The 17235-nt window shown below is 40.7% G+C and overlaps 1 protein-coding gene across 4 annotated transcripts in view; it reads right to left on the reverse strand.

The window, feature by feature from the left end:
- Window positions 1–17235, reverse strand: part of Nachralpha6 (nicotinic acetylcholine receptor alpha6) — a 269850-nt gene that overhangs the window by 79393 nt on the left and 173222 nt on the right. For all 4 annotated transcript variants that reach the window (XM_072007559.1, XM_072007558.1, XM_072007557.1 and 1 more), the window contains exons 7-8: window positions 15863–15938; window positions 11677–11871 (exon numbers count right to left, since the gene is read on the reverse strand). In XM_072007559.1, the coding sequence (XP_071863660.1) occupies window positions 11677–11871; window positions 15863–15938 (271 nt within the window). The remainder of the gene's footprint in view (window positions 1–11676; window positions 11872–15862; window positions 15939–17235) is intronic.

Below are 17235 nucleotides of genomic sequence, written 5' to 3' on the forward strand. Positions count from 1 at the left end.
AGATACGACAGATACCAATACGAAAAATAATTCGCGTTTTAACAGTACAAATTAATCTTCAAACAATATGTTTCTGTCGGGATACTATGCGATACGAAACCAGCGAAAACGTTGCGTTCTTTCGTTCGCTACTTCCAATAGAAAATTTCAATTTTTGAGATACGAAAATCGAATTTTCAACGCAAGCTGTTAAAACACCGCACCATCAAACACAATTTATTCGCGTACGATTTACTCGAGAGAGTAGAATTTGTTCCGTTTCATCCGAGCATCCTCGAACGTTCGAACGTAAACGTTTGAAACAATCGTGGCTCGTGACGTGAAAATCGTAGCAAGGTGAGAGGCGATATACTCTCAGCCGATCCGGAACCTAGTGGATGCTTGTTCGCGGGCCTCGTCCCAACCCTTTGTCATGCTAATGTTCAATCAAATGCACTTTCCACGAAGAGGGTGGTGTCACTTTGCTCGGCCTTAACGCCAGTCCTTGCGCATGCATTCGCTCCGTATTTATCCGGTAAATGAAATTCACGATGCCGGTGGCTGGGCCGCTCGGAATTTACAGCGGCATAATATTATGGAAATTTCATTCATAGACGTCGCAATAATGCCTAAGAGTGCCTAAAGAGCTACATTTTTGCCTGTGATAATAAGCTCTTCACTAGGATGGAAATTGTTGCCCGCGAAGGAAAAGCTTGGACGCCGCCTCCAGTTTTCTTCGCCGATATTTATTAAAATATGCTCTTCAATTAGAGCCAGATAATACGACACCTTTCACCATCGATTTCAATAATCATTTTCGTTGTGTATTTACTTGGATCAACGATGAAAACGCTTTTTATAGTACATCCTTGCTCAAGAATATTCGGCCACCTGCTCATAATTACTTTCGATAGGTTGCGCGTTGAGAGTTCCTCGCGAAATTTAAAAAAGCACGAAAGGACAACGTGTCCCTTTAGAAGTAGCATTGTATCTGCCCTGCTATTTTTTTTTTCTATCGAATAGCTTCATAGTTCGTAGAAGCCAAAGCTAGAATCATTAAAACAAGCGATATTTCAACGATATTGCGAGCGATATTTTTAAAATTTTGAGGATAAAAAGCGTATGTCTAGCTACAAGATCAAATATACAGATAATTTTGACAACGTTGACCGACGTTTTACTGAATTTAAAGCCGCTTCTCTGCAAAAATAGGAAATGCGACTTATCCTACTTTTCCTCTGTAATCTTCGCATAAAATCGATTTTACAAACGATATACAGATTATTCGTATTCCTCTCGTTCTTAAATATTGCTTGCGACAGAACATGGAGAATAAATAACGCGTCGTTATTTACTAGAACGATTGGTAATTAACGTGACGTATACTGCTTCAAAAATATCGCGCGCTGATTTTGTCGTCGGAATAGCGCAGGATATCGTCGATGGAGTTTCGCACGATTCGCTGGAGCTGTTAAAATTCTGAGTACGTAATATCGACCTTTCCGAGACTGTAACGCGTTTCGACCGAACTCGACCATGCTCCCTGACCTATCTCGTCTAGGAAACTTTCAGTCGGCGTTAAACTAGAAAGAAAGCTCGCGCACGAGAGACCGAACTTGCTCGGTGATTAATTACGGAACAAAAGCAACCCGAAGTCCGAGAAAGAAAACGGGTTAAGAATGAAGGATGGCGCGTTCTGATAAATTGACTTCTGTCAAAATATTATCCCTAAAACTTTTTCTCAACTTGAAACTTTCGCCAAGTGGAGGGAATCCAAGCTGCAGCATTTGCAACGTCGTACAAGTTTATAGATTCCAACAGTTTTGCACGATATCTGAGAATTCTTAAACAGTTAGAAATATTTTACCGGGTAGAGTAAAGGTAGGTAACGATAGGAACGAGTTGTGTCAGACGTAATTTATCGGCGATATGGACATTTCACGGTGTACTCTATCTAATGAAATTACGCTATTTAACAGGAGAAATGTCACGAATCAAAAAGCTGTCTTCGTTTCATTAAAGATGGAAACGAAACTTCGCTATAATAATACCGACTTCGTTTTCCGCACTGAACACCGGTAAAAGAAAAGTATCAAATATAACGTTCAAACACCGCAAACATAACTAAACATCGGACGAAGGGAAACCCTTCGTTACAGATGAACGAAGCTGCGAGAAGCGTGTTGCGCTGGAAGACAACGCGAACGTTGATTCTATTTAAGTTAGCTCGAAAAGCCTTGTTTGTCTTAACTTTGTTTTCATCCGTAGCTAGCTTAGATCAAATCGCTTTTCTCGCAATCCCGTAAAACAATTACCAAATCTGTTTAACGTCGACAAGAAACAGCACCGCCGGTATTCGTCAAGTTTCCGTGGGAGAACCGGCGTTTCTCGTTTCGTCGAACAGTCTGTTCGGGTTTCGGGCTTAAACCGACCGACGGATGAGTGAGATGCCGCGGGAAAGCGACAACAATGACGGAGAACGCGTTGGCGGAAGGACAAAGAAGCGATGGTCCGATAACAATGACAGGGAAACGGGAAAACGAGGCGAGCGCCAGGCGCGCAGATACCACGAGATTCGATCTTTCTTATTCAGATTTCCTGCGGCAATTCTTCTTCCGTTTCCTCGCGAGACTAACTCGTAATTACTTGCCGAATGTGAATAGGCACTAGGTTCGGATTTGAGACTTTCAAAGAGACCCATCAGCTATGTTCAGATAGAACGTTTCGAGATAGAAGTTGGAGAAAGTTAACGAGGTGCGAAACAACCGAGTGTTTCCATTCCTCTTCCTTTCTTCTTTTCTACTATTACGTATTACCTTTTCATTCTACAAGGATTTAACATCGATTTTCAGGCTATTAGAGACGAAAATTTATACGCAACAGGATAAGGGAGCCATATAATTTGTCCGGGGAAAATAAATCCTTACTCTGTTTCGTAATCGATAAATTCATCGTGGTAATTTTAAGGAGAGTAAACCCTTGATAGAAATATTTGGACCGTGAAACGTTATAAAATTTAAAGGGTAAGGAGGAAATATGTTACCGCGAAATTATGGGTTCTTCGCGTAATTGACGTTCTTTTTGTGCTTTTCTCTTCGAGAAAGTGTTCGAAGCTCGACGTTTTCTTCGAGCTACCTCGAAAAGGATTGCCACGAGCTTCCGCTGCACTTGTGACGGAAATTGGGCTGGTATACGTCGATATATAATAATTGGGCACAATCAAGCGTATCAGTTCAAGACGTGCAACACGGAGAAGTCTTTCCTCTGCTAAAGGAGGCTTCGAAAAGCGAGTCGCGTTCGTTCCTCGAATTCTTAATGAGCTTCCATTTCGTATAGAATCGCGATTCCAGATACAGAAAGTTGGCAATGCTTTAGAAAGGAAACTTACGTGATTTCCGGTATTCTGTCGCCAATCCGTGAATCTGACGGTGGCTACCGTTAATTCCGACGTTTATAAAATAGTTTCAACGCTTTCTGCGCAAGACGCGTTATACCTTCTTCTTTCGTGTTCAGTCATATAATAAAGAAGACATTGGGTGAAAAATAAAGAAAAGGTCAAACGAATTGTGGCAGACTCTTGCGGAGTCTCGAAGACACATTCGCGTTTCGTTAAAATTACAGTAGACGGAGGCAATTTTTAATAAGTCCCTCTCTCGTCCCAGCGAGCACAGTTCTGACATACATAGTCTGTCAAACGAGCCGCAGTTATGTTTTAATTGCGCCGTTCCGACCATTTCCCGACTCTATATACCTTGTTCTTTGCCAACGAGCGAACATCCACGCGACTCTGAAATCACAGACACGGCCCGTGTCACGGGCACACACCGACGCATTCCCCGCGTTCTCAAAGGGATTTGATTATGCAACGTTTCGCGTTTTGTTCCTCTCTGTGGCGAAAAGCTTTCAGGCCACTTGCTACGCGTCGGCTTCTTTTTTCGTCGCCCCTTCTTTTTCGAGAATTACACGTACATAGATAGAAGGAAAAACGTTCTTTAATAAATCAAGACGGCACTGCAAGGGGCTGGATTTATTGTCCGTGTCAGATTTAGGAAGTGCCTGCAACCGGAGACCGTTCGATTTTCTTCTACTCTTGTTTTTTTCTTTCTTTTTTTTTTTCTTTGTCGCAGTTCCCTCGTCTCGTTCGTTCGCGATCACAGTGAAATAAGCTAGTCGCGAAGATTAATCGGTTTCAGCCTCGAACGAGTTGGAACGCGTTTTCTATTAAGTTTGGTCGATTACATTTTTTGCTCGTAACGAATTCGGTGCGCGTGATTGATCGAATTGAAAAATTAAATGAAAATATGGTTCACGCGTGATGGGAACACTTGTTAGGAATGTAACAAGATGAGTTTTATTCGTCGATAGTTTTTTAATCCTCCAGCCTCTTTGTAGCGATAAATCGAGTTTCGATTAATTTTATTATTCGCCACAAAGACGGTTAATCGGTTACTTATTACCAAAAGATCTGGAATAATTACGAAGCCTTTAATATGCCACAAATTTAATTCCCGTAAAATGTTTATTCTAGTAAGTTGTTTGTAAATCGAATGGCGTATCAAGTTTAGAAGAGATTCTACCAAATAATGGGAGCCTTATAAGCAGCAGCGAATATAATAATTAACAAACAAATAGCACGCTATGAAATTTGGAAAATATCTCGTAGTCCAATATCAATGTTTACCTACTTTCTTTTTAATTACTCTTTACAACCTTCATTATGTTACTGTTAAATATTACGTGGTTTGCGTTTTTATCCATACACGTAAAGGACGTCTTTGAAAGCTCGTGAATCGCAAAACCTTGTACAATTTTTATCTTCTATGAGGCAAGTTTACGATTTAATTACAAGAATCTTTGCTGCTGGTAAGAAAGTTAGGACGCTGAAAATTTATCAGAAAATCAGTTTAATCGTTCAAGTTGCTTCTTATCTTTACCTAGTTCGTTATGCTACTTTCCGGAACTCTACGGCCAAGCTCTTCCGCGATTCAATTGTTGCTTTCCGTATTCGTATCTGCTGCATCGCGTCCTTGTACGTGCACTATCAGTCGCATATCCCGCGCTGCCATGTTTCGAAACTGTTTAACTACGAAACTCAAAGTTAGAAGATTAAAATTTCGTTTCATCGTCTTATAGCAGGCAATTAACGAATTCTGTGGACGCGATACAGAGTTCTCGATCTATAGTCTTAAGTTCCGAGACACGAAATTTCGCTTAAGAATTTTCCGATGTAGAATCGCACGGACCAATATCGGAATTAGACAGACGTTCGACTGCAATACGTTTCATAGCTGGCGTCAGGTCACGTTCTTTACCTGGTCCAATCGTATCGCGGAAATTGACAAGAAATTAGAGGATTGTAACATCGCCTTCCCAGCATCTCGATGCATGCACAGTCCGACTAATCGGAATTTCTAAGGAGAATCTTATTTCTGAACCGGGTTCGAACGGAATTCGTTTTACATCGAGTCTACCTGGGCTAACGGCGATGATGAAACTCGGATGGAATGGAATTTCTATGATATTACACTCTCTCTCGTCCTCCTTCGACCAATGGTCTATAGTACTGCTATTAGGTAAGAGTAGATGCACGCCGGTGCAATATCTCGAATAACTTGATATTATCAACATGTTTGGGAAATTCGACGAATTACAGGCATTTGGGATATTTCGCATCAGTATTTACAGATGAAAGCTACGCCCCTGATAACTAGACTTTTCACGTTCGTTTTTCATCATTAAACGCGAACGGGTAAAATTTTCATATCCAATTGAAGCTTTGGATGCAAGAACAATGCAGCTGTAATTTTACTAATTTAACACGAAATAAAAAAAAAAAACTGTTTAAAATATTTCTTCTTGTCAGTATATCAATCGTGACCTTCTTGTTAAATGCATTCTACTTTGTAGCAAAAATTTCCAATTTTTGGTACTTATACACAGCGATAAATAAATCTTGCAACCGCCTGGTTCTTGCACCAAATTTGATCAATTTGATGTTCTCTATAGGTTTAGTCGAAAATCAATTGATTTAGTTACAAATAGGAAGACAGTCACGGTTATAGGAATATTTTACAAAAATGCTGTTGCTACTGGTATTATTCAATCGTACTTCCATCTTTTGGCGATTATTTCGGCATGTTTTCGCAATACCACTTGTCGCTAGGAGGTAAGTACGTATCGTTCGACCAGGGTCATTATATCGTGAAATGTCGCTTCCTTCGTAGGAAGCAGTTCGGAATACAGTTGTCGAGAAGAACGAGGAGATGCTGGTTCGTTGTTTTCAAAAGTGGAAACTCCGTTAAACCGATCCTGAGGCATTCTGCGAACACATATCGGTCCCAGGGAAACCTTCGCTACGGAAAGATAAACGATACCTGTTTCAAAATATACAACTGTCCTTTACTTAAACCAACAACATTGTTTTAAAAAAAATTGTTCGAATACTTGTTTATCGTCTGGGATGCTCCGGTGAGTATTCGCAGAACTAAATTAATGCAAGAATCGGATAATTCTAATGCTTCTCTTGCGCCAAAATGATAAGAAACTCTGAAATCGCCGAATCCATTTCCACACCATGAAAGGAAATTATAGAAGGTACATAGGTGTTGCACGGTAACGTGGGCTCACCATTTTTTCTCCGACACACATTAAAATCTGAATTTCGACGAAAAATGCCACCAACCCTTGAATTTTCCTTCAAATTCCACGCTTTACAATTTTTTTACTACTCTATCGCAAACTGTTTCTATGCCCGCAACTAATTTACCAACTGTTCGTCAACGCGTGGAAATTTTATTGAAAACACACCGCCTCTAATAACTGCGCTGTTTGAAACTCTGTGAAACGCCTGTGGCTCGATCTCGATCGAATAAAAATCACGTCACCGCAGAGACGGCGTGTCCGTCGGCACGCGCGTCCCCAAATGGGATCGTGGACCGGAGACGAAGCATTTTCACGGTGTTTTCCCAGAACGGACGATGTTCGGAAAATTATATACCGGTCTAGGCTCACGGGACACGCGGCATGCAGACCACGTTCGTATTTGTGTGTATACACGGGCTTGTGTGTATAGCAGCAATTGTGTACGGGGAATAACGTCGACGAGAGTCCGAATCCCTGCCAACATCGATCTTGTCCTGTCGTTGCCTGCGACGCGTCCAATGAAAATTGAATTTCCCCGCCTTCTATTCGAAACCTCATTCTCAGAACGCTTCATCGTCGCATTTATATCGTTACGCGCGCAAGAAGGTAATCTTGTTCGCAGTATGGGTTCTAAACGATTCTTCTTGCTTTACGCAAATGGTTTATCAATGACTGTTTCAAGCGTATTTCAAATGATTATCTCGGTTCAAGAGTTTTTCAAACAGACAAATTATTTTTCCGATACTTTGTTAAATAAATTTCCACCATTAATTACTTACTGTACATTGTTACATTTTGCGTACGCGATTAGGATGTTTCTAGCATACGCAACAACGATTCAGCTTTTTTTACACTTTATAAGCGTTTGCATTTCGGAAAAGAGAATCGTCTATTTAACAGCGTAATCTCGATCCCTTTATCGTTTCCGTATCCTGTTTTATCATACAGACATGGACAAGGATGCCTTTTCTCGTAAGTACATTAGTATTTTATATTAAAACTTTTAAAGTCCTCTTTCTATGCTCCCACGTGTTATATATATATATATGTTCTTTTCATTCCATAAATCGATACTGAAGCTCACGTACTCCAAACTCGAACACTTCTTTCTTCTTCAAACTACTTTTAACGATCTCACTGGCAATTTGACAATTTATCGTACATTACCATCGATCATTTGGCAGATCGCAGTAAGACAATAAATTGTGTAAAGTACAATAAACAAGAAAACGTGTAGAAGTCTATACGCAACGTCTCTCGCCGTAAATCTAAATATCGGAACCACAAGCGTCGGATTATATCACGTGAAAAGTGTTTCGCTCCATTCGAAAAGGCAGAGGCACCAAAAGTTGTTGCGCGTCGATATTAAAGAATTAAGGATCAATTCGACGGCTGGAAAAAACGAGCACAACGTGTAGGCGAACGAGCGTAGAATTGTATTTGGTGCATATAGTTATGAAACGGTTGTTCGAAATCAATATTTCTAACGGATCGTTTTTTATTTTCACTGGATGCACCGGCAGACGTCGTTCGACCTCTCAATTACGCGTTCTATCGAAAAGGTGGACGATAAAATGTGACGATTATTCTTGTTAGACCACTTCGATGCTCGACATGTTTCAACAAACTAACACGACAGGTCGAAAGTTTATCACGCGTATCGCCATTGTATCGAGTGATTTATGCATTAAACGAAGCATCGAGACGACTCGATGAAAGTATCTTTATTAGCGAGTTTGGAAAGGAGATCAACTTCGCACGAAGATTGTTTCTGTTTCTTTTTTTTTTTTTTTTTAATTATTTTTCATTAACAAGCGTTAATTGTTGCTTCCCAGCGATAGCTTTTATTCTACGATATTTTCCACTTCAATCTGTTTCGCAGTCGCTAAGCACATTATCTAGAACGTACCGTAGTGTTTGAATGGTTCCTCGAACGAACTACTCAAGTGGAACTATGATAATAAAGAAAGACATAATATTTTCAACTGCAGCTTTCCTTCATATTCTTTTATGTTTGCGTTTACGCGGATGCACAGGTGCAAAGAACATTTGTAGCTTCCCTTTACAGACACTACACTTCTCAACGTTTTCAGGCAATTTCTTGTTTCTTACACGAGAACGCACGAATGGCGTCTATAAAGAGGTAGCGTAAATTCCAAGGAAAATGACACCGAACGATAGTTTTATCCACGATAGCAAATCTCAAACCTGATTTTCTATTTTCAACGAAGATTCCATAAGAGATAAAGATACGTTAGAAATTCGTTTCTCGACACAGTTGATAGAACTTCGTGCCGGAAAACTGTAATTTATTTCTGGGTTACCTAATAGTTAACTATAAGTCTGCGACCACAGAGCCAGCCGACCATCCCAGAAGACGTATTTCAAAGTCAACAGTTGCAGCCTCATCAAGCATAGATAGACCGTGGCGAACTTCAGCGTAGACGCGTGCATAATGCACGCAGTATTGTGCAGATTTTCCCCGTTGTAATTCGCGAGATGCACCGTATCCAAAATTGAGATCAGGCGACGTTCCCGACGGGAACATGCTCGACTGGCAACCGTATGGCAACCGTATGGCGAACGAAAATACCGACGGAACACGGTCCCTTCATAGATATTGCCATTTTACGAGGGAACCTATCTCTGCCACTGACGTCGAAAGAATACGAAAATCGTTCGTAGAAGACTTTCGCGGGAATAGAATTAGCAGGAAAAACAACAGTCGATAAGCGAGTTATCAATCCAGCGAAGAATCGTTGTCAGGAACTGTAAAAAATATTTGCTTCATATCCATTGTTGTACATGTTTCAGCTTTTCTTCGATATTTATCTTCGACGTTATATCGTTAAACGAGAAGAGCTAAACGAGCTAAACTTGCAACTGCGTTACAATTTTACAAAAGGTTGGAAATTTTTGAATTACGAGAACGATCGAATTCGCAGTTTAAAAATTATGATCTTTTAAACAGCGATTAGTTTTTTTAATAATTTGTACACAAATTAGTAATTCTTTTTACTTATCCTGTGTTTTATTCTTATCGACTTCGTAATCAGAAATATAACGATACTTCTCTAACAAATTACTACATAAAATTCGGTAATATGTATAGATTGGTATTAACTGTACGTTTTCATTTGCATTAATTACCGAGAATTACTGCATTATTGATTTTCAAACCATTATAAAACACAGACGCGTTATCAATCATCGATTTAAAAGAAATATCATCGAATTTTTTGAATTTCCCATTCCTCTTTTTCCTAAATGTAACCGATATAATGAACGTATTAAAAGCGTTTCAGATCCTTGTAAATGAGAAAATATGCATCAAATTACAAATTAATTCGGTTCGTGGAAATTAAACATTAAATTTCGTACCCCGAAAACTGAATATACGGAATACAAATCTGCGATGCAAATTTGACAAATTCTAGTTGCAATACGCTACATCCTTATATATTTAGTATTTGTCGTACAAGAGAAAATTTTGTGTGCAAGTAAATCATCCACAACGTGAACGTACTTTTCGTTGGTACTACAATGCGAATTTAGAGAGCGAAATCATATCTTGGAAAACACATAGAATTTTCTTTTTCCTCGAATTATCTCGAAAATAATGAGAAATATCGAAAAAAGAAACTTGAGAAGGAGTTGCGTGTCTTTTTTTTTTTAAATAACAATAAGAGCGTAGATAATTAAAAAAAGAAAAAAACAGATCAATGCACCCAAAGTATTGAACTTTTTGAATTTCCAGATTCTGCAATTTCTCTCGTTAGTAGGCATTTATTAAAAATAAACCAGCGAATAAATAAACCATTACGACTGTGATATACGTGAAATATTCGATGGATTTCGATGAATACTTTGATCGAATTTATCGGCATATTTAAGACTATAGCATCCCATTAAATTCCCCTTAAATTTGATGTTCGAGTTGCATTTAATACACGAGGTATCCTAGAATAAATCTACAAGAGTAAATTTGAAACCTGAACGACCATTATAAACTACTACACCGTAACTACCCTATAATACGAAGTAATATTCATCCATAATCGGCAAGAAGCCGTCGTAATTTTCGTTCACTCCGCAAACAAAAGCAATTAAATCGAAACGTTAATCAAACGGGGTGGAAGATCGAAGAAGCTCGATACCAGAGCGGTTGCATCGGAACGGAGATTGATGAAACGAAGCAGATGTTACGGAAAGTAAGCGCGAATTCGAGTGGCCGATTCAGATCTTCCATCGAATCGGGGGAAAGCAAAGATCCAAATGTTTTAATATTAAGGACGATTTCCCTCTTCGAGATTAAAAAGTCTCGTCACGTTTCAGCTTCGTCGCGTGATCTGCAAGTTCGCGAACGAAACTTTCCAAGTCTCCCTATAACCTGAACGTCACTTTCGTCGATTCTAGACAAGGAGGAATCGTGGAAAATACGAGTTCTACGTTATAACCAGAGGAACCGTAAAACGTCGAAAATGTCGTCCGACGTGTTGTATTCGCAATGTCGTCCGGCTGTCCTGCGAGATCGAAGATCGGTGGTCGATCTCGATCTTCGACCCGGCGCAAACGAACGACGCGACGTCGTTGCGATTTCCTAGGGATAACGTGGCAGCAAGATTTTGCAACTTTATACTTGACGTATCCATGGTTCTTCCAGTTTCGATCGTGTTCTACAAGCGCGTTTTATGTCGCTGTTATACGATAGGAAGAGTTCAGAATGAACGACGTCAGGTGCATCGCTCGTCCGCGCCGTGTCTCGCTTCCTTTTTTTCGTCGTCCGAAACGAAAGAAACGCGGGATAGTCAGCGTTCAGTGGCGATATGTGGTCAACGTGGTATATATCGTAGAAACATAATCCGACTAAATCAATCAAACAGTCGCAAGACTCCAAGTGTATGTGTACATACATACATATACAAAGAGAGATAGACAGGTAGAAAAAGAGACAGTATAAAGAACGAACGGAAGAATAGAAACGAAAAAGAAGAAGGTGTATATTGTCTGGCTGGTGTAATACTGGCAGGCAAGGCATGCTACGAGTTACGTTACCTAAGGTGAGTTTCTCCCCGGAATCTGGCGGCAGGGTGAAGCCCAAGAGGGCCATGCTCGATATCAGCACGCACGGCACGATCAGGTTGAAAAAATAGTACAGAGTCCTTCTGCGGATCTGTATGGTGAAGGTGACGTCGACGTAAGGTTCCGGACAGCATTGGTACGTTATCGTGTTCTTCTTGCCCGGCATTCCTGCAACGAAAGCGCATCGAACCATGTTACGAAGCTGATACTCGTCGATACCGAGAGGAGTAATTAATACTCGTTTCGACAACGCAGAAATTCAAATCGTCGCTGCCGGCATTGTTGTAAAGCTTAATCGCTTTTGACCGTGTGCGAAAGTGAGTTTGGTTATTGTTCCACGCGACGGTGTAATTTGGCACGGCGCAAGTTCCGATACGAGTTTAAGTAGCCGTTTATGCCCCGAATACGATGATCGCGTCAAGTGTTTCCTTAAATGGGAACGCGAGCTTTCTTGGCCTCGGAAGAAGCATAGGAAGTCGATATAAATTTTCCGCGAATCGCTTCTAGCACGATTATATTTGATTTCTATCGAGACACGTACGTTATCAAGATCGATATCTGCAGTAACTTTGTGTTTATAACACAAGTTCTTTTCTCTCGTTCTTCGTCTTTCATCCGCTTTCTCTGCTCCTTTTCCTCTTCTCCCTATTCTCTATTTTCAACTTGGCTAGCTTTAGACTTCTGATCCTGAACTCTGACTCTGATCGATTAATCCTTTCTAGCCACTTATCTCTTTATCTTTCCTCTTTTCCTATTTTCCTGCTTCTTTCGTTCGACGCAGACGATCTTAAAAGAAATTCAGGCACGTCCATCAAAAACCTTTCTACAACACTCTTCATTCGCTCGACAAGATTCAATTATTCCCGCAAAACAGAAAGCGTGCTGTCGAGAAATTGTTAAAATTTTCGGCTCGAAATCTCTCTGCTCACAGATTTCCGTATATCCTGTAACTCGTGATCTTTATTCGTACATTCGACGCAAACCTGCTGTTAAATCGATAAACAATCGTTTGACTTAAATAAAATATCAAATATACGTATATGAACATCGCGATGATACAGCTCATCTCGAAGCGGAAAGTAGAAATCGGCGAATAACGTTAGTAGCTTCCAACCTGTAATTTTGATCAAACTGGCTCTGCCACTGGTTACACGGTTCGCTAATTTCGCGAGCAACGTACATCGCGAGCATGACACGAACTCTCAGACTAATTCCAAATTACGGGGCGCAGCGTGCATCGTCGAGGTAGCCAAGCTTAGTCATAGTAGAAGTAACCGCGGAAACACGAGCAGGTTACCTCGTGATTTCCGTTTAACTGCCTTTATTAGCCGGCTACGTCCGTTTGAAATCGTACGCTGTCGTTATAAACGCGACCCTCTCCCTTCGTCGATCATCTCCAACGTTTCGTTCCATTAATGCCTAATCGTGACAGCGTAAATATTTCGATTATTCGTGGTGTCCATATATTTTTATTACAAATTTTGTAATACGCACGCAAATACACGCAATTTATGGCAAATTTCTTCTGCAACGCGGTCGATAATTGGTGTCTGAAAAAAATTTAATGGTTGGTAAGCAATAGCCAGTCAAATTTAAATTTCAAAGAAACTAATTTCATATACACCGATCTAGCGTCTGTGTATCTCGTCTTACCCTTTCGACGCATAATCTCTCGTCGTTTCATGAAAAACTTTTACGTCAATCGACGTAATGCAGATGACAAGGATGCACCGATATCGTGGAAAATAAAACAATGGAAAAAGTGCGCTTAAAAATTCTTCGGCGCGAGGAAGTCGATGGTTTACGGTGGCGCTAAGGGAATCGTGGTTTCTAATTACCTAAATTACTTTCAATCGGTAAGAAAATTCTAACTGGCGGCTTGTTCGCTCGTTGTCGCGCCGTAGGAATTCATTTGCACTCGGACGACGTTAATTTCCCACGCGATGCGTTTGTCCTAATTGCAAACATTATAAAAGTTACATCTGTGACTGCCTTATTGTGGAAATATGCAATTTTAATGACCTCGATGACCGCGTCTCTGTACGAGACACGGGTGACTTTTATTGTTCGCAGTTTTATTCGAAATATATAGTAGCCATTTTCCCCCTCTTCGTGCTTTTTTAAAATGAATAACATAATGCATAATGCTCAACTTTGCTTTCTATTGTTCTGTGCCTTTTTGTACGCGAGAAAAGTTTGGGGATTAAAAAAAAAAAGAGGAATTAACCTTTAGGATAAATTGTTTCATACGTTAGAATCGCAATCTCGTTTGGCAAATGTTGACAAAAAGGGATCCAGTCCCAATTGCTTTGATCTTGACAAATGTGGTCAGAACCTTGTGTGATATGTGGACACTTCTGAGTAAACTTTGGAAGGTTCTAGCCGTCGTGTGTTATTTTTTAAAAAATTATTAACAAAAACAGATTTGTAAATCTAGAGGATTTATTTATTTTTGTATAGTAAAGAAACACTTGCTCGTAAAAATCTAGTCCAATCCCGATACCAATCTCACACATGAGCGAAGCGAGCGAACGAGGAATTCTTAAGAAAAAAGTTTTCCGCCGAAAGTCGAGTGCCCTTCGTTGGCGTGTGGAATTGGTATCGGGTTGAACTAGATTTTTACGAACGAGCGGAGCTCGCTTCTTAATAGAATTCGGATGAATTTATTTGCTACAACTTGCAGCAAGCGTCACAAAAGTTGTGCTAATTCTACGCGGAGCAGTAAGTAAAAAACATGGCATAACGTTTTCAATAACAACGTTTTCAAAATTCCCAAAGCATCGTTTCGGGTTATTCGTCCATGCAGGATCGCCCCCTTTTGGTTTGTGCTGGCATTTGTATGCCAGCAGGTGGAACATTATGCACGTAGTCTTATGCGCCTCGACACCTATGTATATCAGGTCGCCTTACGTTGTACACGTTCGACAATAAACCTCCCATCCCCGAAACTACCTCGACTCTCAACGAATCACCTTAGCGTGTTTCTCGAGGCAAATACCACCGCTGAAAATTCCCTGTATAAGCCAGCAACCGTAAAAGAGGAAAGTATTCGGGTTACAGGCTCTCGAACCGAGTTTGTGTCGCTGAATCGCGAGGAAAGCTAAATTTATTAATGCAATTTCGCCCAGTCGCATCCGCTAAGATTCTCTCCGCCACTCTCCATTATTCATCGGTCGCATTGCACATTCTTGGCCTCGCGTTTTCATACGCGAAACTCGCGCTAGCATCGACAAAACCGTCGTACGTGAACGAAATTCGAATAACGCCGCCAAAGTAGCCTCGAGAAGATAACGAAAAAGATAACGCAAGTTCGTGGCGATCACCGTCCTTGGAGCGAAAGAGGAATACCGTCTAGCCGCGAAGAGCAAACGAGTCGGGCGCGAAATCGAAGACTCGCAAAGCGACTAGATGCTCGTTCGATCGCTACATCGATTCGAAAGTTTATGGGATTCGCGAGACGTCTTTGCCGCGTGGCAACATCCTTGGCAGCGTGTAAACGCGAAAGTAGCCGCCCTAACGATTTTCATCAACATTCCTTTACGCGCCGGTGACACGAATATCGAGCGAGAAAACCAAGTCCGGCGAAAAATGCATTTTACCGTGAGAACCAGAAAATTGGCTTCCCTGTTGAAACATTATTAAGGAACGCCATTTGCCGGAGTTCTGTTGTGGCGAGGAAGATTGCGAGGAAATGAGTTCAGGTTTTGAAAAGAACGATGAAAATTGCGTTAATACTTAAATCTTAAATATATACTTTCTTCTTATGCTTCCCACAGGGTGTTTCCAGCGTTTTCCAAACTTTATCGGTGTATTCTATGGACGTAGACATAAACGTAATCAAAATAGGAAATACGAAGGTATCGGTAACGAATTTCCAGTTAACTACGATATCGAAGTACGGTGTTAAAGTTCATATAATATTTCTTTTCGTATTTATATCCATACAGTGTGCTACTGTAAGTTTTGCTGGGCAAAAATGTAAGGCGCTATAGATATATAAAAATTCTTATAGTATAAGAACGTTGACATTGTCGAATTTCCAATGAAATTATAACGGTCATATTTAATAATAATATTAGAACGTGTCAAATAATTTAATTACACAGGGATACTTATTTAATTGAATTGAATTAGAGAATCGCGTATTCAAAGTACTTACCGATCAGGTACCATTCTCCGTTCGTGATAAAGTCGGACAGGTCGCCGCCCTTCTCCGAGCTGAGCACGAGGTCGACCTAGCAACGACAAAGTTTCGATTAACACGGGCGTACGTTTATGGTCGTGGCATTTCGCTAGGTCACACGAAGCGGGCACGCATGCACGTGCGACAGCTTTACGTCACTCTTCGTTCCTACGGTACGACTACGACTACTTTCGCAGCTATGCACACAGATCAACGTGGCGCGGCAGTGTCGGTATTCGATAAATCGTGCAAGGAGAAGGCTCAGAGGATGATGGCGTGTTGCGAAGGACATTTCGTGTGCGTATCTGGTATATAAAGGAGAGGATAAATCCGTGGCGATCGACAGACTAAGCCTGGGATTCTCGTCGACGATGAGAGAAACGCCTTCTGCCGCTGTCTAACGTCGAGCGACTCGCGACGTTTCAAGAACCGCTTAATCCGCTTTTATACCGAATCTAATTCTCCACTTGTCTATCCCAAAGAGAAACTTTGGCGTTCAACGTGTTTATTCGCGCGTCTTTTACACGAAATTAAAGCAAAGCACTTTCGATATCTTTCATCCCGTTTCTCTCTCCGGAGCTTTCGTGCTACTCGCAGGTTCGATTCTACGGTTCCCATTCTCAACACTCGTTCCCTTTAGAACGTGTATTTCGTTGCTTCATCGACGTCGCAATCAACCACCATACACTGATATACTATTTTATCTCACCTATACTAGTTCACCGGCCGGTGCTTGTTCACCGTGTCGCTGGCGAAATTTCAAAATATTCTTCCGAAGAAAAATATTACCGACATCCCAAAGTTTGAAACGCTATCTTGATTTTTCACTTCGATTCCTCTTACGATTTTTAACTTGTCCGTTTGTGTAGGTTACCGATAACTTTATCGTTCTTTCCAAAATTCGAAGCTATCGCGCAATACGTAACTCTACTTATACGAGGTGGTCCGATTTTTCTGACCTATCTTTTGCTTCTATGGTTATAAATAAAAGGTAATCTTATACAGACGTGGTAAGCGAGTGCGATATTGAAAATCAAAGAATCGCTTCGTTCATATTTCGTATATCTGTCGTAGAATTTTAACGAACAACATTCGTATCCTGCCTTCGCGTATACTCACAAAACGTGTTGACAAATTTAAAATATTGGCTCACACTGTATACATATTATCTTCTAAAGTTCTCCTTTTCAACGCGTTTCTCGCATCTTTTCTTATCTTTGGTACTTGAGCAGCAACCGGACGGAATACAGTAGGAATCCCTCAAAGAACACTTGTTCCATCGTAGAATGCTTTTTAAACCGTTTCTTCGGCTCCCTTTAAGCTCGGCGCTACCTCCTTCCTGTCTATCT

The sequence above is a fragment of the Bombus fervidus genome, chromosome 7 (assembly GCF_041682495.2).
Source record: "Bombus fervidus isolate BK054 chromosome 7, iyBomFerv1, whole genome shotgun sequence".
NCBI classification, from domain to species: domain Eukaryota; kingdom Metazoa; phylum Arthropoda; class Insecta; order Hymenoptera; family Apidae; genus Bombus; species Bombus fervidus.